This window comes from Mustela putorius, unplaced genomic scaffold, assembly GCF_011764305.1.
Source record: "Mustela putorius furo isolate JIRA1106 unplaced genomic scaffold, ASM1176430v1.1 tig00537338_pilon_pilon_pilon, whole genome shotgun sequence".
NCBI classification, from domain to species: Eukaryota; Metazoa; Chordata; class Mammalia; order Carnivora; family Mustelidae; genus Mustela; species Mustela putorius.
Window position 1 is genome coordinate 2300955 of NW_025422460.1, and position 19255 is coordinate 2320209.

Here is a 19255-nt window from a genome sequence, read left to right on the forward strand (position 1 = left end):
CGCATTTTGCACTGGTTTTCTCTTTTTCATTTATGGTTAATAATGTGTATACGTTATTCCTTTTTACTACCTACTGTGTAAGACAAGAATCTTTCATTCCAAATAAAGAATTCAGTCTTTAATTATACAACTGAATAAAATCTAAAGCCTACAGAAAACACCTTCAGAGTTCACACAAAATACAAGAAAAAAAGGCTTAAGTGAAGACCTGGTTGGCTTGGTTATGCCACGACTTCAAAAGGAAAGTATATAGTAGGACTAAAAAGCTCACAAGTAACTCTGGATGTGGCAAACATTAATGGAATAATGAATGGGTTCTTCAAGCTTTGAAACTGTAAGCAAACCATTGTCAAGAAGACTCTAGGACTTCTGATTCACTGTTGAGAACATCAGTTATGAAAATGTATAAGTGGAGTTTAAAATATTTTCAGTGAGTTGTATATTTTTACATATCAGTGAGATATGTAGAGTAAAACTGGAAAAAAAAAATCTTGAAAGCAAGCCTGAAGAATTGCTGCAGCCTCAGAATAAAGCTAAGCAGCATTCTTTACGGGTGTACCGCCCATGCGTGGAAGGAGGTTGACATCTTTATAGAAACATCATCCACTGCAGTCACTTGTTTCTACTTTCAGAATCTTAACAAAAATTGTTGGATAAACATACTCCTGCAAAAACTGTGCTTTAGTGTCCTGCCCGTACATTGAGTTTCATAGTTGGTTCTTTGTTAGTTACAGGACTCCAAAGTTCAAGAGAGTTCTTAGAGGTAGATGAGAAACTTGATGGTTTTTCATGACAGGGAGGGAAAGATGGCAAAAATCCTTTGCAGTAGATTATCTCTGGCTTCAAACACAGTCTGAATGTCTCTGTGTTCAAGTTTTCCCAAAAAGGTGCAACATCCATGGAGTAGCTTGTCAGGGAGAATGTGTGAGAGTTTCCCACAGACCGTTCAAATAAATGTAAAACATTGTATGTAGGGTGTTTAGCAACCAGTCTTTAAGTAGCTTGTCCAGAATTTTTTAGCTTATCATTTCATGAAGCATCTGAGGTAGAAGCTGATGCTCATTTTTTGAGCGGTATTCTTATGTGATTTTCAAAGAGTGTTTAGAGTATTGCAAAAGTACAATTCATTTAGTTTCTACACTAGTTCCACATTTTCTGTTGGTAAGACAGGAAATACCGTACTGTGGGGAGTGTGGGAAGCATTAGACCTAATAATACATTTGTAAAGTTCTGGACTATTGTTGATTGAAAACTAAGAAGCAACTACTCTGTAGAATTCTTCTTTCGATGAGATGCATTTGTTAGCTGACAACGTTCTCTTTAAGGGCTTCTTCACTGTTGGAGTACTTCCCTCTCCTGTTTATAACGCAGCACAGTGTTTTTATTTTTCCCTGTCTGAGAAGCACAGATAATCTGTTAAATGCTGACTTCTTTCCCCTGCTGTGTGTCTTCATGTAACAGTTTCTCACCCACGGATAATAAATTTGCTACATGCTCTGATGACGGCACTGTTAGAATCTGGGACTTTCTTCGTTGCCATGAGGAAAGAATTCTCCGAGGTACGTGTACTAACAGTACTGATTGGAATATTTAAATAGGGAAGGCATTTGTGGTTAAATCATTACAATACCACAATACCAGCTTACATCTCCATTCAGTTTTTTTGCATATACACTGTCTCAGGCTCTTTAAAAAAACCTGAACACTTCTGGTTCACAGTCATTTTGTAGATTTTTACTACTACTGCTGTCTTTGAATTAGGTTATAAATTACATACAAGTATTCCTCTTCTCTTATCCTGCCATCCCCGCAAATTACTTGCTTACCTGTACTGATCCATTAGGGCCATATTCTTTTCCTGTCTTAGCCAGCATAGCTTTCTCCAACATAGTGGCACTATAATTTTTATTTAGATAGCTTACATTCTCCCGGCAGTCCTTTTACAATATGGTTAACTGAGGTAGCAATAGTTACATTTCTCATTATTGCTGTTTCTGAAAGCAGGTGTTGTGTTTTTGATTTTGTTTTTTAAACAGTATACCACATTTGTGTACTACATGGCCCACTAATTACTAAATTTTTTGTTGTTTGCTTTTATCAGTTTCATAATTATAAACTAATGTCTATCAGTTACTCCCTCCTACAAAAGAAATCCATATTTTTTACTTGGATTAACTTAGTCTCAGACTTCATTAAGTGGAGCTGTTGAAATACTAACAGTTTATCTCTACCGTTTATGTAAAGTCAGTGGGTGCTAGAGTTAGGGAATTAACTCTGTTTATATATGTAATACAGACATTGAAATAGAAATTTACATTAATAAAAACATTTAATCTCATTAGTTCATTGTTAACTAGGAAGGTAGTGTTCTGAACTGCTTAATTTGAACTTGTACTGATTTAACAAAGAGTATATGCTACTCTATACTCTTGATTCCAGTATCCCATAAGAGTAACATCTTCCTCTCATAAATGCTGGGTAGGCAAATGGGTGCCACAGACACTGGGTGTCAAGTAATTACTATTTAGAGATTTTCCTTTCTATTCAAGAGTCTTGGTTGAATTTTAACAACACTCCAGAGCTTAGTTTACAGCCTGTAATAGTGTTGATGCTTTCTAGATAAGAAAGTAAATGCCCTTAATGTTTAACCCATATTTCAAGCCAGTATTTTTTTTTTTTTCTTTTAATTCACGTTTGTTCACATGTTTCTGGCTTTGCACGTTTTGTGTGGGTTCATCCACAGTGCTTTATGGTGATAGCTAGCATAAGGATATAGTACCTATCATTGAAGGAGGATACTATGAACATTATAATATTGTATAGTTCAGAACTAGATGGAGTCTTTAGAATCATTTAGCTGGAATTACTTTATGGATGAGAATCATAACCCAGCAGACTTAAGTGACATGTTCAAGGTAAATAAGTTCAGATTCAGGACTTAGAATCTAGCCTAATGGTACGCTAATATTGCAGCTTTTCTCACTCTTAATGGAAGTCTTAGCTGTTAAACAGACATAAGATGGATAGCTTTTTCTAGGTTTGAAAATCCCAAGAAATATAGAGGAAACACAATAATTATACTAAAGTATCAAGACAATTATTTTTATAGTGGACTATAATAATTATGAAGTCTTACATAAAACTACTATGCATCTTGGATTAAATAAAAGAAAACCTATGTGGTAATATTTTTCACTTCCATGTTCCAGTGAAATATTATTCAGTTTTGGTAATGAAACAGTTTCTAGGTAGTACTTAAGAACTTTTCCTCTGAAATTTAGAGTCTATGTGTGAGATACTCTAGCTGCTAAATATTTTCAGATTTGGGTTGAGGCAAATTTGGATAAGATGAAATGGATGCTGAAGTATTATTTGTTATTCCTTTGGCTTAAAAAATAAACCAGCATCCTGCCTGTGTTATTCGATAGCTGAATTTTATTTTTTATGTGGGGAGCTCTTTTTACTTTAATTTTTGCTGTGGAATTTTCTAACATGTACAAAAGTATAATGAATCTCCATGTACTTCTAGGATGCATATTCTAGCTTAGCTTACTCATGATTTTTGCTCCCTTTTTTCTTAGTACCTCAATGGGTATCTGGGACCAATATGAATATATAAGCCAAGTTTTATACCACCCAAATAGTAGTTCTAATAGAAAGTCTGATGTAGTAGATGTTATTAGATTCCTTTTATCCATTTTCTGTTATTCCTCATTTTTCTAAATTCTCTGAATTTTAGTGGTGATTATAAAACAGTGAAACGGTTAAAATTTTCCTATCCTTCACTTGTGGATTCCAGTTGTCTCAAGCCTGATCTAAAATTCTTCATATAAAATTTCAAGTAAATTTAATTGAGCTTTATACATAGAAAATTGGGTCACAAAGTCAAACAGATAAGGATAGGAGCTTCAACTATCTAAAATGTCAGTTGGGGGGCGCCTGGGTGGCTCAGTGGGTTAAAACCTCTGCTTTCGGCTCAGGTCATGGTCGCAGGGTCCTGGGATTGAGCCCAGCATTGGGCTCTCTGCTCAGCAGGGAGCCTGCTTTCCTTCCTCTCTCTCTGCCTACCTGTGATCTCTGTCAAATAAATTAAAAATAAAATAAAATAAAATGTCAGTTGGTCTCTATGAAGGGATGATGTTCAGCTAGCTTACACAGACTTAAACATTGGACAGTTAACCATAGTCTTGCATAATGTTAGTGTTGTACATCAGACCAAAACTTGGGTTTAAGTATTTTTTAAAAGATTATTTATTTATGAGAGAGAGCGAGAGAACAAGGAGGGGAAGCAGGAAAGTGAGAGGGAGAAGCAGGCTCCCCCTATCAAGGGAGCCCTACACGAGGCTTGATCCCCAGGAGACTGGGAACATGACCTGAGCTGAATGCAGACTGAGCCACCCAGGCACCCCATCTTGGGTTTAAGTATTAAAATCTAAGAACATTTAATTTTAATTTTTAGTTTTTAAAAAAGATTTTATTTATTTGACAGAGACACAGTGAGAGAGGGAACAAAAGCAGGGGGAGTGAGAGAGGGAAAAGCAGGCTTACCTCTGAGCAGGGAGCCTGATGCAGGGCTTGATCCTAGGACCCTGGGATCATGACCCAAGCCGAAGGTAGGCACTTAACGACTGAGCCACACAGGCACCTAAGGGAAAAGCTAAGAACATTTTAAATGAAGGTGATGTTTATGATCATGTAGTTTAGCTCTTTTTATCAAATACTTACCTTTTCTATGTCATTCCTAACATACAGTCTTCTATTCATAAACATTTCTAGTTTTACAGTATTCACTACGTTAAGTGATTCTTTTTCCAATTTTTAGATAGCTTTAAGTTTTAGAAAGTTCTTTCATTGTATCAGAAATCTGCTTCTGGGGGCGCCTGGGTGGCTCAGTGGGTTGAGCCACTGCCTTCGGCTCAGGTCATGATCTCAGGGTCGTGGGATCGAGTCCCGCATCGGGATCTCTGCTCGGCGGGGAGCCTGCTTCCCCCCCCCCCCCGCCTGCCTCTCCATCTGCTTGTGATTTCTCTCTGTCAAATAAATAAATAAAATCTTAAAAAAAAAAAAAAGAAATCTGCTTCTGTATGACTTGTCCTACCTCAGGAACACAAAAAAATTGAGTTTATACTTTCTTCATGGCAGCCCTTTAAGTGTTTGAAGATAACTATCATGTCTTCTTTTTTTAGTACATTTAGTATGCTGAAGCGAGCACTCTGTCATGTCTTCTTAATGTACACCATCAGCTGTAAGCATATAGGATCCTTGTGCATGGTGGAAACCATAATACCATACTGTTGACTGCAGAATTTATAGTTGCTTTTTAGTGTCCTTTCTGAGATTGTTTGTGTACTTTTTGGAAAAGGAAGTAGTTACACAAGAGAAAGTCATCAGTATTTTTTAAGGTTCAAATGAGTACAGATTTATTTTTAGGAGATTTGCTACTCAAAAGATCTTGATTGGTCCATAGGTATGAAATTGAATATACTGAAAAATTGAGAAGTATTGTGTGCCACTCATTACTAAAACATATGTAGGTCAGCATAATTTTATACACAGTTATCCTTTTTTCCCATTATTACTTAGAGCACTTAATTTGTGGGCTGGGAGTAGAAGAACATTTAAGAACCAGAAGTACACGAATCTAAGTGAGCTTCTAATGTACTGATATTTATTGCATTTGACTCTCAGTGAAATGGAGGCATTAAAATCCATTTATTTAATTAATGACCATATGCTCTATGTATGCTCCCATTAGTAGAAGAATCTTTTTAAGGTACGACACCTTCCCTCATGCTTCTTAAAGTTTAGTAGGGAAGTTATTTTCACACACTGAAGATGGTGGAGAATATGGGAGAAGAGTCTTGATAGTGTTAGAAAGATAGTTTTATCTGTATAGAGTTAGAAGCAGATCACTAGCTGAAATGTACATGAGAAAGGTTGAAAACACAGAATCAAAAAGAAAAGTGAAGTAAACTTTAGTGAGAAGCATAATACTCTTCAAAAGAACCCAGTTTACAGAGTTTCAGCATGCTCTCATTTTGTTTTACCTTCTTGGTTTTAACAATAGCTGATACCTTACACTCGTATGTATCAGGCATATTCTAAGAACTTTTTTTTTTCTTTTACGAGAGAGCATGAGCCAGGGTGGGAGGGTCAGGGGAGGGGTAGAGGAAGAAGCAGAGAGAGAATCTTTTATTTATTTATTTGACAGATTGAGAGCATAAGTAGGTAGAACAGCAGACAGGGGGGAGGGAGAAGTAAGGTCCCAGCTGAGCAGGGATCCCAATGTGGTACCCAGGACCCTGGGATCATGACCTTAGCCGAAGGCAGAGGCTTTAACCCACTGAGCCACCCAGGCGCCCCTGAAGGCAGCCTCTTAACTGACTGAGCCACCCAGGTGCCCCTCAGGGAGAGAATCTTAAGCATGGAACCCAGCTTGGGGCTCTGTCTCATGACCCTGAGATCATGGCCTGAGTGGAAATAGAGTTGGATGCTTACCCAGCTGAGCCACCCAGGCAGCCCTGTTGTGATAACTTCATTTAATCTTCTTGGTAACCCTATGCTAAATACTGTTTGTTTGACATTTTACAAATGGGTAACCAAGATACAAAAAGTTAAGTAAACTTGCCTTAAGGTCAGGTAGCTTGTAAGAGGTGGGGCTGGGATTTGAACCCAGGTTTTTAGGGCCAGAGTTGATACTGAACCACTGTGTTAAACTGCCTCTTTTCTGTTTGAAAAGTAATATCAGCATGGGTGTAATGATGTTTTTCTTAGCTGTGATGACAGAATTATAGAGTTTTTTGGTGAGAGGAGAAGGGTGTAGGTAGAGGGAACTGATTTAGGTGCTCAAGTTCATTTTATCATTCGTCTTTAAATTTGTCCATGTAGGTGGGACACCTGGGTGGCTCAGTCGGTTAGGTGTCTGCCTCCAGTTCAGGTCATGATCCCAGGGTTCTGGGATCGAGTCCTGAACCTGGGAGTGTATCCTTGCGCAGTGGGGAGCCTGCTTCTCCCTTTGCCTGCTGCTCCCCCTGGTTGTGCTCTTTCTCTTTCTCTCTGATAAATAAATAAATAACAGTCTTCTAAAAAAGCCCAAAACTGTCCATGTAGGTTATAGGAGTTCAGTGTAGGATATATTTAACAATAGAAAAATGATACTACAATGAGTAGTTGAAACTAAATGGGTTATAAGATACATGCTAGTTTATGTAAATAGAACATGGGCATAAGGAGTTATACTGAGACTTACTTAGGAGGTAAAGTCTGTTTTCAGTTTTTGGATATACCCCTCATGGAGAGGAATTGAACCCCTGAGTATGCACAACTTAAGAAAAAGAATATTTTTAGTACCTTTGGTAAGTCTCTGTGTATCCCTTCCTTATTGCATTGACTGTGGTCTTCAATAAATGAGATCAACCCCTTTGCAAAGATCTTTTGGTTCAGTAGTGTGTTTTGAACTATGTGAAGACATGTTTATGAAGTTGAGTGTTCCAGAAATCTTTGATGCTTTTTACTGAAAATAATTTTACTTATTAAAGTAGAATTGGCAAGAGATATAGTTCAAGATTAATGGACCTACTTGTACCGTGTTTACAAAACATCCTACAAGAAGATCCTGTCTATTCTCCCTAAGAAAAGCATAGAAATGCCCAGCTTCCTTTAAAATAGCCTATATAGGGTGCCTGGGTGGCTCAGTGGGTTAAGCCGCTGCCTTCGGCTCAGGTCATGATCTCAGAGTCCTGGGATCGAGTCCCGCATCGGGCTCTCTGCTCAGCAGGGAGCCTGCTTCCTCCTCTCTCTCTCTCTGCCTGCCTCTCTGCCTACTTGTGATCTCTCTGTCAAATAAATAAATAAAATCTTTAAAAAAATAAAATAAAATAGCCTATGTAGGAATAATGCCTTCCGCTAATATAGCATATATCAATATAAAAAGCTCTTCAAGCACATCTTACTTAATCATCCAAAGAATCATGCATAAACGTATTTTACATATGGACGCTGATTTTCTGTCTGTGTTACCTTATTTTGAGGAAGAGTTTGTTTTAAGGCTTGTTTCCCTCTGCTTTCCTGAGAAGATTGGATTGTGGTAGGTTCTCATATGTAAAGAATCATCTGAGTATATTATGAGAAGAAAAAGACTTACTACTAAGTCTTAATAACACCCTAAAGCACAGTTGAAAAAATTAGCGTGGTAGGGTTCTGAAACGTTCATTTTATATGGTACATTCACATTTTTGCAGGAATTGTTTTAGATTTTTTGTATTGGGCTTTGTTCTTTCTATCTCAGTATTTATTTTAAATGCTGCACATAATATAGCAAAAACTTGCTGAAAATAGATTTGTACCTTTCTTGGGATGTCAGATCTGCTCACTGCTGCTGTCATAGTGTGTTAGTTAAGAGTCAAGAGCAATTCCCAGACACACTTATATATAAAGATGCTGGTTTTCTGACAGTTACAAATCACTGTGAATAATAATTCAGGCATTTGATTTTTAGAAAGAGTCTGCATCTTTGCAGTAATTATTCTATGATTATCTGCTTCAGTTTATTTTGAGTGAGGCCAAAATTTCCATTTGCTGATGAATTAGTTACCTGGTTATATTTTTAGAGCTTCCCAGCTAACTAGGTTTGTAGTAGTTTTTTTTTCCTTTAAGATTTTATTCATTTATTTGACAGAGCACAAGCAGAGGGAGCTGCAGGGGGAGGGGGACCTGCAGAGAGAGAGGCAGAAGCAGGTTCCCCGCTGAGTAGGGAGCCTAACCTGGGGCTCTATTCCAGGACCCTGGGATCATGACCTGAGCCAAAGGCAGCTGCTTAACCACCCGAGCCACCCAGGCACCCCCTTTGGTAGTTTTTAAAGCTAAAATTCAGAGCTTTGGAAAGAGCCATAAAATTAGATATATATGTAATATGCTTTTGGCTTTTTCATTTTTAGTTGGTAGATCCTTATGCAACTAAAGTATGGTATCATCAAAAATAGTTACTTATCAGGGCGCCTGGGTGGCTCAGTGGGTTGAGCCTCTGCCTTCAGCTCAGGTCATGATCTCAGGGTCCTGGGATCGAGCTCCGCATCGGGCTCTCTGCTTAGTGGCTAGCCTGCTTCCTCCTCTCTCCCTCTCTGCCTGCCTCTCTGCCTACTTGTGATCTCTGTCAAATAAATAAATGAAATCTTAAAAAAAAAAAGATTTAAAGAAAAAAAATAGTTACTTGTCAATGAGGGCAGTTAAGTACCAAAACAAATACTTTTTTTTCCCTTAAGTCAGTTTTTCCCCTTTACTGTATTTTTAAAATATTTAAAGTATTTTATTTATTTGACAGATAACCAGAGCAGGAACACAAGCAGGAGGAGTAGGAGAGGGAGAAGCAGGCTTCTCACAGAGCAGGGGGCCTAATGTGCTAGGACCCTGGGATCAGGACCTGAGCCAAAGGTAGATGCTTAATGACAGCCACCCAGGCACCCCTTTCCCTTTACTTTAATGATATACTAGAAAACCATTTTATTTAAGGGGTGCATGGGTGGCTCAGTTGGGTGTCTACCTTTAGCTCGGTCATGGTCTTGGGGTTCTAGGACCGAGCCCTGTGTGGGGCTCCCTGCTCAGCAGGGAGCCTGCTTCTCCCTCTCCCTCTGCCTGCTGCTCCCCCTAGTCATATTCTCTCTCTGTCAAATAAATAAGTAAAATCTTAAAACAAATTAAGTTTAAGTCATATCTCAGGAATTTTTAAGAAGCATCTATGGTGCTATGATCTCTTTAGTTACAGAGACCAGAAAAAGAATTTCTATTTAAAGAAAGAAATGGGGGCTCCTGGGTAGCTTAGTTAGTTAAACATCTGCCTTCTGCTTAGGTCATGATCTGGGACCCTGGGATTGAGCCCTGTGTCAGGCTCTGCTTGGTGGAGAGTCTGCTTCTCCCTCTCCCTACCACTCCCCTTGCTTGTACACACTCGCATGTGTGCGTGCTCTGTCAAATAAGTAAATAAAATCTGGGGCGCCTGGGTGGCTCAGTGACTTAAGCCTCTGCCTTTGGCTCAGGTCAGTGATCTCAGGATCCTGGGATTGAGTGGGGTGTAGGGGTCTCTGCTCAGTGGGCAGCCTGCCCCCCCCATCCCCGCCCCCGCCTGGCTCTCTGCCTACCTGTGATCTCTCTCTCTCTGTCAAATAAATAAATAAAATCTTTTTAAGAAAAAGTAAATAAAATAAAAAAGAAACGGTAGTCTCTAGGTGATTTATCCTTTTTTTATGATTGTTTTATAAGCTAGTCTTAATTTCTCCCAAGTACACTAATCAGTTTCTCAAAGCCAGTCTGTTGAACCCTCTGTTTTTTTTCCCTTTGTAGATACTTTAATATAATTGTCTTTGAGAGAATGTTACCCTTATTAGGATGGTTTTAGAATATCACATGTTACTTGGATTATTAGCCCAGTGAATTGTATCTGCTTTAACTTGCTGATATTTTAAAATGTTTTATTAGTCCCTAGGGAGCACCAGGAAGGCACAGCCACCACAGGGGGCCTGTGGTGCTTTTGACAAGGGGTAGGTAGAGTTTCTCCTCAGAACCATCCATCTGTAAACGGAATGCCTTTTGTAATCTTTCTGACAGTTGGCAAGCTAAACCTCCCAGTCTGAGCCAAGGAAGGCTTAAGAGCTCAAAGAACAGCTCTTTCTCTTTTCTTTCTAGGAAAAAGTTTCCATAATTAAATCCAAATACGATGTCTTTTTTTTTTTTTTTTTTTTTTTAAAGATTTTATTTATTTATTTGACAGAGAGAAATCACAAGTAGTCGGAGAGGCAGGCAGAGATAGAGAGAGAAGCAGGCTCCCTGCTGAGCAGAGAGCCCGATATGGGACTCGATCCCAGGACCCTGAGATCATGACCCGAGCCGAAGGCAGCGGCTTAACCCACTGAGCCACCCAGGCGCCCCCAAATACGATGTCTTAATATCCTCCCTACCCCCTTTATTCTAGATCTGTATACAGTAAATTTAACCATATCTTTATACATAATCCTTTAAATATTTGAAAATGACAGAATTTCTCTTAAGTCCCTCTTATTCAAGTTGAATACTACATTTCCCTTTACTCTTTTTCATGATTTCCTGATCCTTCACCATTCTGAGCATCTCTCATCAAGAATTAAGGTTCACCATTCTGAATATCCATTCTTACTAAATGACAGAGGGCACAACACCACATGAATTCATACTAATCCTTAAAAGCCTACATTTGTATTTATGTAAACTCATAAACCATTCTAGTAGGCTATAGAATTGAGATCAAAAACCTAAATACTAGACTTAACATTCATCTCTTTAAAATTGTACATGTTAAATTTATGTTTATTAAATTTAACATCATAGTATCTTCTTGAATCCTAACATCTAGAGAACTCCCAGTCTTGGGTCACCTGTACTTTGCCAAGCACGCCATCGAGATTAATTTAAAAATGTTAAATAGGACAGAGGCCAAGTAAAGAACCTTGCAGCTCTCTCAACAGTTTTGCCTTACTGGTAACAAACATCCAGTGGAAACTTATGTTGGAAATGGTCTTCAGGTCATGTAGTTATAAAGCCATGATCCTCTGCCATGATCTTCAGACTAGTTCAAAAGATTGCCTATTATGGGGGTGCCTGGGTGGCTCAGTGGGTTAAAGCCTCTGCCTTCGGCTCAGGTCATGGTCCCAGGGTCCTGGGATCGAGCCCCATATTGGGCTCTCTGCTCAGTGTGAGCCTGCTTCCCCCTTTCTCTCTCTGCCTGCCTCTCTGCCTTGTGATTTCTATCTGTCAAATAAATAAATAAATCTTAAAAAAAAAAAAAAAGATTGCCTATTATGGTTTGGCTGTAATTTTCTTGAACCACCCCTCTAGTAGTTCTTTTTAAAAAAATTTTGTTATAGAATGACTTAACTCCAAACTACTGATTTTCAGTGGAGGCAATAATACCCTATAATGAGCATTTTGTAAAGAGTTTTCTCTCAGAGTGTGCACTGGTGTCTGTTTAAAAAAGCTTGATGCAGGTTGCCTGGGTGGCTCAGTCGTTAAGCGTCTGCCTTTGGCTTAGGTCATGATCTCATGGTCCGGGATGGAACCCTGCACTGGGTTCCCTGCTCTGCGGGAATCCTGCTTCTTCCTCTTCTACTCCCTGCTTGTGTTCCCTCTCTTTCTGTGTCAATTAAATAAAATCTTTAAAACAACAAAATAAAGCTTTATGCATAGTGGACATTATCAGTGAAGATATAGAATATTTACAGCACTCTAAAGATTCCTTCATACCTTTTCTCCATCCAACCCTTTTATTAGGTAATTGAGACATTGAGAGATTACTTAACATTAATTAAATAGGTATCTATTTTCATTAATTTCCCTTTTTCCACTGTTTTTTTTTTTTTTTGAATTTTCTCTTTTGTCCTTTTGTGGTTTTTTTCATATTCCTTTCCCTTATGTACAGTTGTCTTAATTTCCTTGACTTGCCTCTTTTTTAAAAATTAAACCTCAGGGCGCCTGGGTGGCTCAGTGGGTTGAGCCGCTGCCTTTGGCTCAGGTCATGATCCTAGCGTCCTGGGATCGAGTCCTGCATCGGGCTCTCTGCTCAGCGGGGAGCTTGCTTCCCCCTCTCTCTCTGCCTGCTTGTGATCTCTCTCTCTGTCAAATAAATAAAAAAAAAATTAAACATCAATTTTTAAGAATTTCCCCTCGAAATTTCATTTATTTATTTATTTATGTAAGTACGCAAGCTCTACTCCCAGTGTGGGCTGTACCTCATAACCCCAAGATCAAGAGTGACATGCTCTATCCACTGAGCAAGCGAGGCACCCTGCCTTTGTTTTCAATGTTTTATTATTTTTTCAGATTAACTTCTTTTACTGGTTTCCTGCTACTTAAAGCAACACAACAAAAGTTAGTATATGAAGAGATAGTATTGTGTATTATTACAGTCACAGGCTCTGGAATCTGGATATTAGGTTACAGTTAGCCCTTAGCAGCCATGGAACATTGGGGCATTACTGTGTCTTTATTCCCATCTGTGTAATGGGGATTAGTAATAGTACTGACCTTCCTGAGTAGTTGTGAGAATTAAATAGGTTAATTCATGAGAAGCATTTAGTGCCATAAAGAATATTCAATTAATGTCAGCTATTACCTCATTTCCAAAGCTAATTTCAGAGCCTGCTTCCATCTTTCTGCCCATTTAAGGATAAAAGTGGTTTCTTCAAAAGTGTATTTTACTTTTCTCATCTGAATGTTTTTCAGGGGCACGTGGGTGGCTCAGTGGGTTAAAGCCTCTGCCTTCAGCTCAGGTCATGGTCTCAGGGTCCTGGGATCGAGCCCTGGGATCAAGCCCTGCATCGGGCTCTCTGCTCAGCAGGGAGCCTGCTCCCTCCGACCCCAGCTTCTCTGCCTGCTTGTGATCTCTTGCCCTCTGTCAAATAAAAAAATGAAGTCTTTAAAAAAAATGTTTTTCAGCCATTATCATTAGTTGTTGGAATTGTACATGTTTCTGTTTTCAGGTAGTCCATAAATATGACCACTTGTTTAAACAAGTTGTCATGATTTTCTAATGTTTTCAGGTGGAAAAAATTCAACACTAAGAATTGGCCTTTTAAAAAAAGATCTCCTATGGAAGCATTTAAAGATTCTATTTTAATTGTTAGATGAATCAATTATTTAATGGTTACCATGTCAATAAAAATTCAAGGCATGGCCTTGTCCCTTCAGCAGCATTTCCAACATTTCCCTAGTTCTTTTATTTCTTCAAATATGTTTTGTCAGTTGGGCAAGCACCATGGTGAATGAGAATGCTGAATACACCGAAAATCAAGTCTTCACAGCTCATCCTACTGCCACAGACTGTGGTCATTGGTGTCTAGACTGTTTCTTTGGGACAGCATTTATTTTTCTCTGGGGGAAGAACAGTTGTTTTCCTATTGACCAAATTTAATCACAGTAATTAATTTCTAAATCCATTTAGTAATAAAATTGGATTAGCTAGTGATAAGTCTGGTAGAATGTCTTTGTGATCTTTGACTTTCTCTTTGTGATCTTTGACTAGTAAGGGATCAGTAGTAAATTAGGAATCTTGGGGGAACTGTCATTCTATGTATTTTCTGTCCCTGGGGGTGAGACTTAAATATAGAAACCTTATATCATCTGTTTGGACCTCCTTATCCACCCACTCTGCCCCATCTCATCAAACTTCTCAGGTGCCAGCATACTGGCTGGGGTGTAACCTGTGCTAGCTCAAAAGTCTTTGGTGGAGGTTGTTGGAGGGTGGGAGCTAAACCCTTACCTAGGATGTAGCAGATAAACTGATAAAGTGATTCTAAGAGCAAATAGGGTGATACTAAAGGAGACATTAGGAATTAAGGAGCACTGTAAGTTTAGTGATTCCTGAACTTAAATTCTGCTTTTTTGAGATCATACAGTATGGTGCCCAGTTGTAATGCTCTCTCTGTAGGCCCTGAATGTTAAATACTGGAGAAGTTGGGTGATACTAATATTTTATGTGTTTTTGGAATGGTGAAATTATCATTTTCTAGAAATTTATGGAAACTATTCCATTTGTATTTTTAAAAATGTATTATCTGAATTTTGAGAACATTTTTAGTTTTATAGATTTAATGTTTTAATGTGTTGTACAAGTGTAAATTATTACCAAGGGTCTTCTGGGTAAAAATAAATGTTTATTAAAACAAAAATCCTTCACGAGAATTTGCTAGGCATTTTTAATTTGGTTTATTCTAGCAGAGAAGTTATTAAATCAGTAACTATAAAGTACTTTCACTCCTTGAATGGACTGTTTTAAACTTAGGTTTCTTTATTTTTTAGTATTTCAGACTTCTGAAGATTTTATTTATTTATTTGAGAGAATGAGCACATGATGGGGCACAGGAACAAAGCGGGGAGGGAGAGGGACAAGCCGACTCTTTGCTGAATGTGGAGCCCAGGATGGGACTTGATTCTAGGACCTGAGATCCTGACCTGAGCAAAAATCAAACGTTGGTTGCTTCATCAGCTGAGCCACCCAGGTGCCTCTTGGAATTTTTTTTTTTTTTTTTTTTTAAAGAAATAGCACATTTGCATTTTGGGGTTAGGGGAGAGGCAGAAGGAGGGAAAGAACCTTAAGCAGGTTCCACACCCAGTGCAGAGCCCCTCCATCTCACAACCCTGAGATCATGACTTGAAACCGAAATCAAGTCAGATACTTAACCAACTGAGCCCCCCAATTGTTCCTGGATTTTTTTTTTTTTAAGCTTTTATTTATTTGATAGAGCACATGAGCTGGGGGGGTGGCAGGGAGAGGGAGAAGCAGAGACTCCCTACTGAGCAGGGAGCATGACTTGGGTCTGGATCCAAGGAACACAGGATCATGACCCGAGGTGCAGGCAGACACTCAACTGACTGAACCACCCAAGTGCCCCACCCCTGGACCTTTATTTAAGGGGAAAAAAAAGAAAACTGCTGTCCTCCTGCAGTGAGGGAGTAAGAGAATGACACAGTTCTGATTTAGGAACTAGGTATTAATGCTTATCAGATGAAAAGTATTTGAAAGAGGAAAGTTGCAGTGCTGAAGGAGGTACGCCATGGACTGTGATTCATCATAAAGGATAAAACTTGGAATTGTTAGGTTTATACTGTAAAGAGACAGTTGCCAACATTTTGGTGTTTTTATTATTGTAGAATCACATTTGAATTAAATGTGCGTAAGTTTACTGGGCCATAAAGCTCTTCTAAAAAAGTTGTAGAAGTGATTTACAGAGGGAGCTAGAGTTAGTGGAAAGGTTGTTCTTAACTGGATTACTGCTACAGGTGGAAAGATACATGTCTACTATAAAATGTAACTTAGAATATTTAGCCCATTGTTCTCTGAAAGATCTAATAACTCCTTTACATGGATTCCAGGAGACCACAAACTTTCTTTTTCTACTGTAAGTACACAGGCATTACTTGGTATAATATATATTATCTTTGAACAGCTTTTACATAATTAAAAAAAAACTGGTTCTCATTGTTACATCGAAGGTATAGTTTTGAATTGCTTGTTGGCATCCCAAGATGAGTTTGAATCATTGCTCCTCCTACTTGTTGGCTAACAAGGTTTTCATGGTTCATAAGAAGTAAGTGGCAATGCCTATCTTAACAGGATTGTAATGTATATAACACTTTATGTGCTATACAGATAGTATAGTAGTGATGAAAATAGGGCAGTGGTAATGAAAATACTTTCTCTCTCAACCAAAACTCCCAAACAGTGCAGGTTCTAAGAAATTAAGTACCTTTGAAGATAATGACTCTTACGTCATGCTCCAAGCTTAACATCTTCCAGGTCCAGGAAGGACACAATAGGTACTTGGGGAAGTGACTTATACCCCATGTCCCCACCCCAGACATAAAAGTCTTTCAGTTTTATCTGAAAGGTGAGTAATGGGTACTTTATTTTCTTAAGTTTCTAAAAAGCTGATTATACAGTTGATAGTTTAAAACGTGTTTTCTGTCTTATCTTTGGGGCAGAAAGGGGCTTTTAAACAAATTTATTATTCCCCTCAAGTTCTTCAAGACTTTGTTAAACATAAAGTTATGAGTCATCCTGGTGTCAATAGTAGATTTGTTTGTGTTGTAAAAACTTGTTTGTTCTAAGTTGGCATTCTTCGTTTTTATACCTCTGATATGATTCCTACTTATAAAAATAACATTCAGCTGCTAAGTGGGAGATTTTGCCCAGTAAAAAAAAAAGTCTTCAGTGAAAGAACGTATACTAAAATCTTGCTTTCCTTGCATATCTAGTCTATTATCCAGATTTATTATACAGTGTTACACAGTAACACTGTAGTGTTACAGTGAACACTACTTAAAGAAAAAGTTATCCTGTTCCACCTTTTCCTTATATCTTTGTCTTTATTGTTGGATATTTTATTGGAGTCCTTGTTTTAAAATACTTCTGCATCTAGGTATAGTCCATATATTGAGTATGCTTCCCATTGAAATGACTCTTGGTGAACTCCTCCTGCTCATTTTCCTAATTAACATTGCTAGATGGGCTTTTCCTTTATGCTTTAATGATTTTCAGTGTGATTGTCATTAATGCTTTTTATTTTATCTGAACTTTTCAACACAAATATTTTAGCATAGTCTTGACATTAAAAGCAAAGTGGAAGAAGTCTTGTACCAAAGTTATCCAAAGCTGCCCTCTCTGTGAATTTTGAGATGTGTATTAGTTAAGCCATATATTAGAGTTATTTTGTAACCAATGTCAGCATGTAGTCTGTTTTCATTCCACCATTAGTATTTTTTTTTTAATATTTATTTATTTGACAGACGCATATCACAAGTAGGCAGAGAGGCAGGCAGAGAGAGAGGAGGAAGCAGGCTCCCTGCTGAGCAGAGAGCCCGATGCGGGACTTGATCCCAGGACCCTGAGACCATGACCTGAGCTGAAGGCAGCGGCTTTAACCCACTGAGCCACCCAGGCGCCCACCATTAGTATTTAAAAGGGTCAGTACCCTTCATTCAGAGACCACCAGGAGCACACTTGTAATTGAACAAGTTGGATTTATACTCTCTGCAGCAAAGAATACAGACCATGGAGATTATTATATTATAGGATTTGGACATTGGGTAATTTGGGGGAGGGTTCAAGGAAGTGAGGGCTGTCACTCATTTAGTATAAGAAAGATGTTTGGTATTTTGTGGGTTGTATAGTGACCTTGTTTTTGTTTGACTTCATCCTGGTCTCAGAGTTGTCTAGTGGGATCAGGGGAACAAAATGGGTAGCTATAAATGTCAGATCAGTCTGTAATAACATTGAGACTTAATTGTGAGTATCAGATTAGTTCTCAGCGGTCAGGGACTACCTTTTTATTTTTATTATTACTATTTTTTTAATCTTTCTTAAAAGCATTTAAATCCAACTGGCTTTTCACTATATAGGAACCAGTTGGATGGGGGGCAGAGTGAGGTTGGTGTTGTTAGCTCAGGATTCAGTAGCAATGACATTGGGCATGTCACTACAAGCTTCAGTGTTACCAGTAGTTATGTTTTTACAAAATGGCAATTGGGAAGCATGTCATGCATACCAGTTTTCAGCTGGCTAGAGCAGTTAATGGGTAAAATATGAGTAAGTTCTTTTTTAATAAAAGAAGTAAGATGTGTGAGTTTTTGCATTAGTCTGGGGGATTCTAGGGTTTATCCCACTAAATTTAGTGTCCAGGGATTGGTTCGTAGTGCTTCAGGAGTTTTTTTTCCATCTGGGAAGAGTCAACTATTCATTTTCTATGTTGTCTATGTTAATACAAGGCAGTAAATACCAAAGAGATTTTAAAGGTTTTAAGACTTAAGAACTCTGTCAAATACTTTACAATTAAAGATTATAATAATTGTAAAAATTCCTTATGATTGTTAGATTGACTTAAGGTGAACAATGGCCTGTGTTTTCACAGCTCCATTGTCCGTCTTAGTCATGTTCATCAGAGACCATTAAGTAAAAATTTATATTGATTCATTTATTCAAACAGTAGTGTTTATTAAGTGCCAGGCCGTGGATATGGTGGAGGGTGTCAAATAGCCATTCCTATCTTCATAAGCAGTACTATTGATTGCTGATTTTTGTTTTAAAAACATCAGTTTTAATAGTCTTTTCATTTTATATATATTCTAGAATAAGCACTGCATTATTGTATTAATAGTACACTGAAGACTGCTCCTATGATTAATAAGGTAGTTTTATAGTTTTTGTAACTTTAAAAGTGGTAACTTTTAAAAATCAGATATTTATGGAGCATCTGTTCATACAAATCCAGAGATACCTCTAAATGTGGAGGTATTCAGAAAAAAATTGATACAGTAAACTGCAAGATAGGCTTCTTTTGTATCTTCATTTTGAATAGTAAGTTGAGGGTATTCTCAATACTGAATCTCTTTATCATTTGGTAAAAATTGAGTAAGTTTTAGAGCTAGAAAAGTTATTTTTGTAGTTAATACTTAACTATGAGTACTTTTTTTTTTTAAGATTTTATTTATTTGACAGACAGAGATCCCAAGTAGGCAGAGAGGCAGGCAGAGAGAGCAGGGAGGAAGCAGGCTCCCTGCTGAGCAGAGAGCCCGATGTGGGGCTCGATTCCAGGACCCTGGGATCATGACCTGAGCCGAAGGCAGAGGCTTTAACCCACTGAGCCACCCAGGCGCCCCTAACTATGAGTACTTATCAAAATTCTAGAGCACATTTGGGTAGAGTCACAATATGAGAGAATGCAAAATGTCCAGTTCT

General features: G+C 38.2%; 1 protein-coding gene across 8 annotated transcripts in view; it reads left to right on the forward strand.

Moving 5' to 3' along the window:
- The window catches only part of WDR33 (WD repeat domain 33), a 120959-nt gene that overhangs the window by 54708 nt on the left and 46996 nt on the right, over nucleotides 1–19255 (forward strand). For all 8 annotated transcript variants that reach the window (XR_006604964.1, XM_045074353.1, XM_045074356.1 and 5 more), the window contains one exon: nucleotides 1462–1559. Coding sequence is in view for 7 of the 8 variants with exons in the window: in XM_045074353.1 (XP_044930288.1) it covers nucleotides 1462–1559 (98 nt within the window). In the remaining variant the exon portion in view is untranslated. The remainder of the gene's footprint in view (nucleotides 1–1461; nucleotides 1560–19255) is intronic.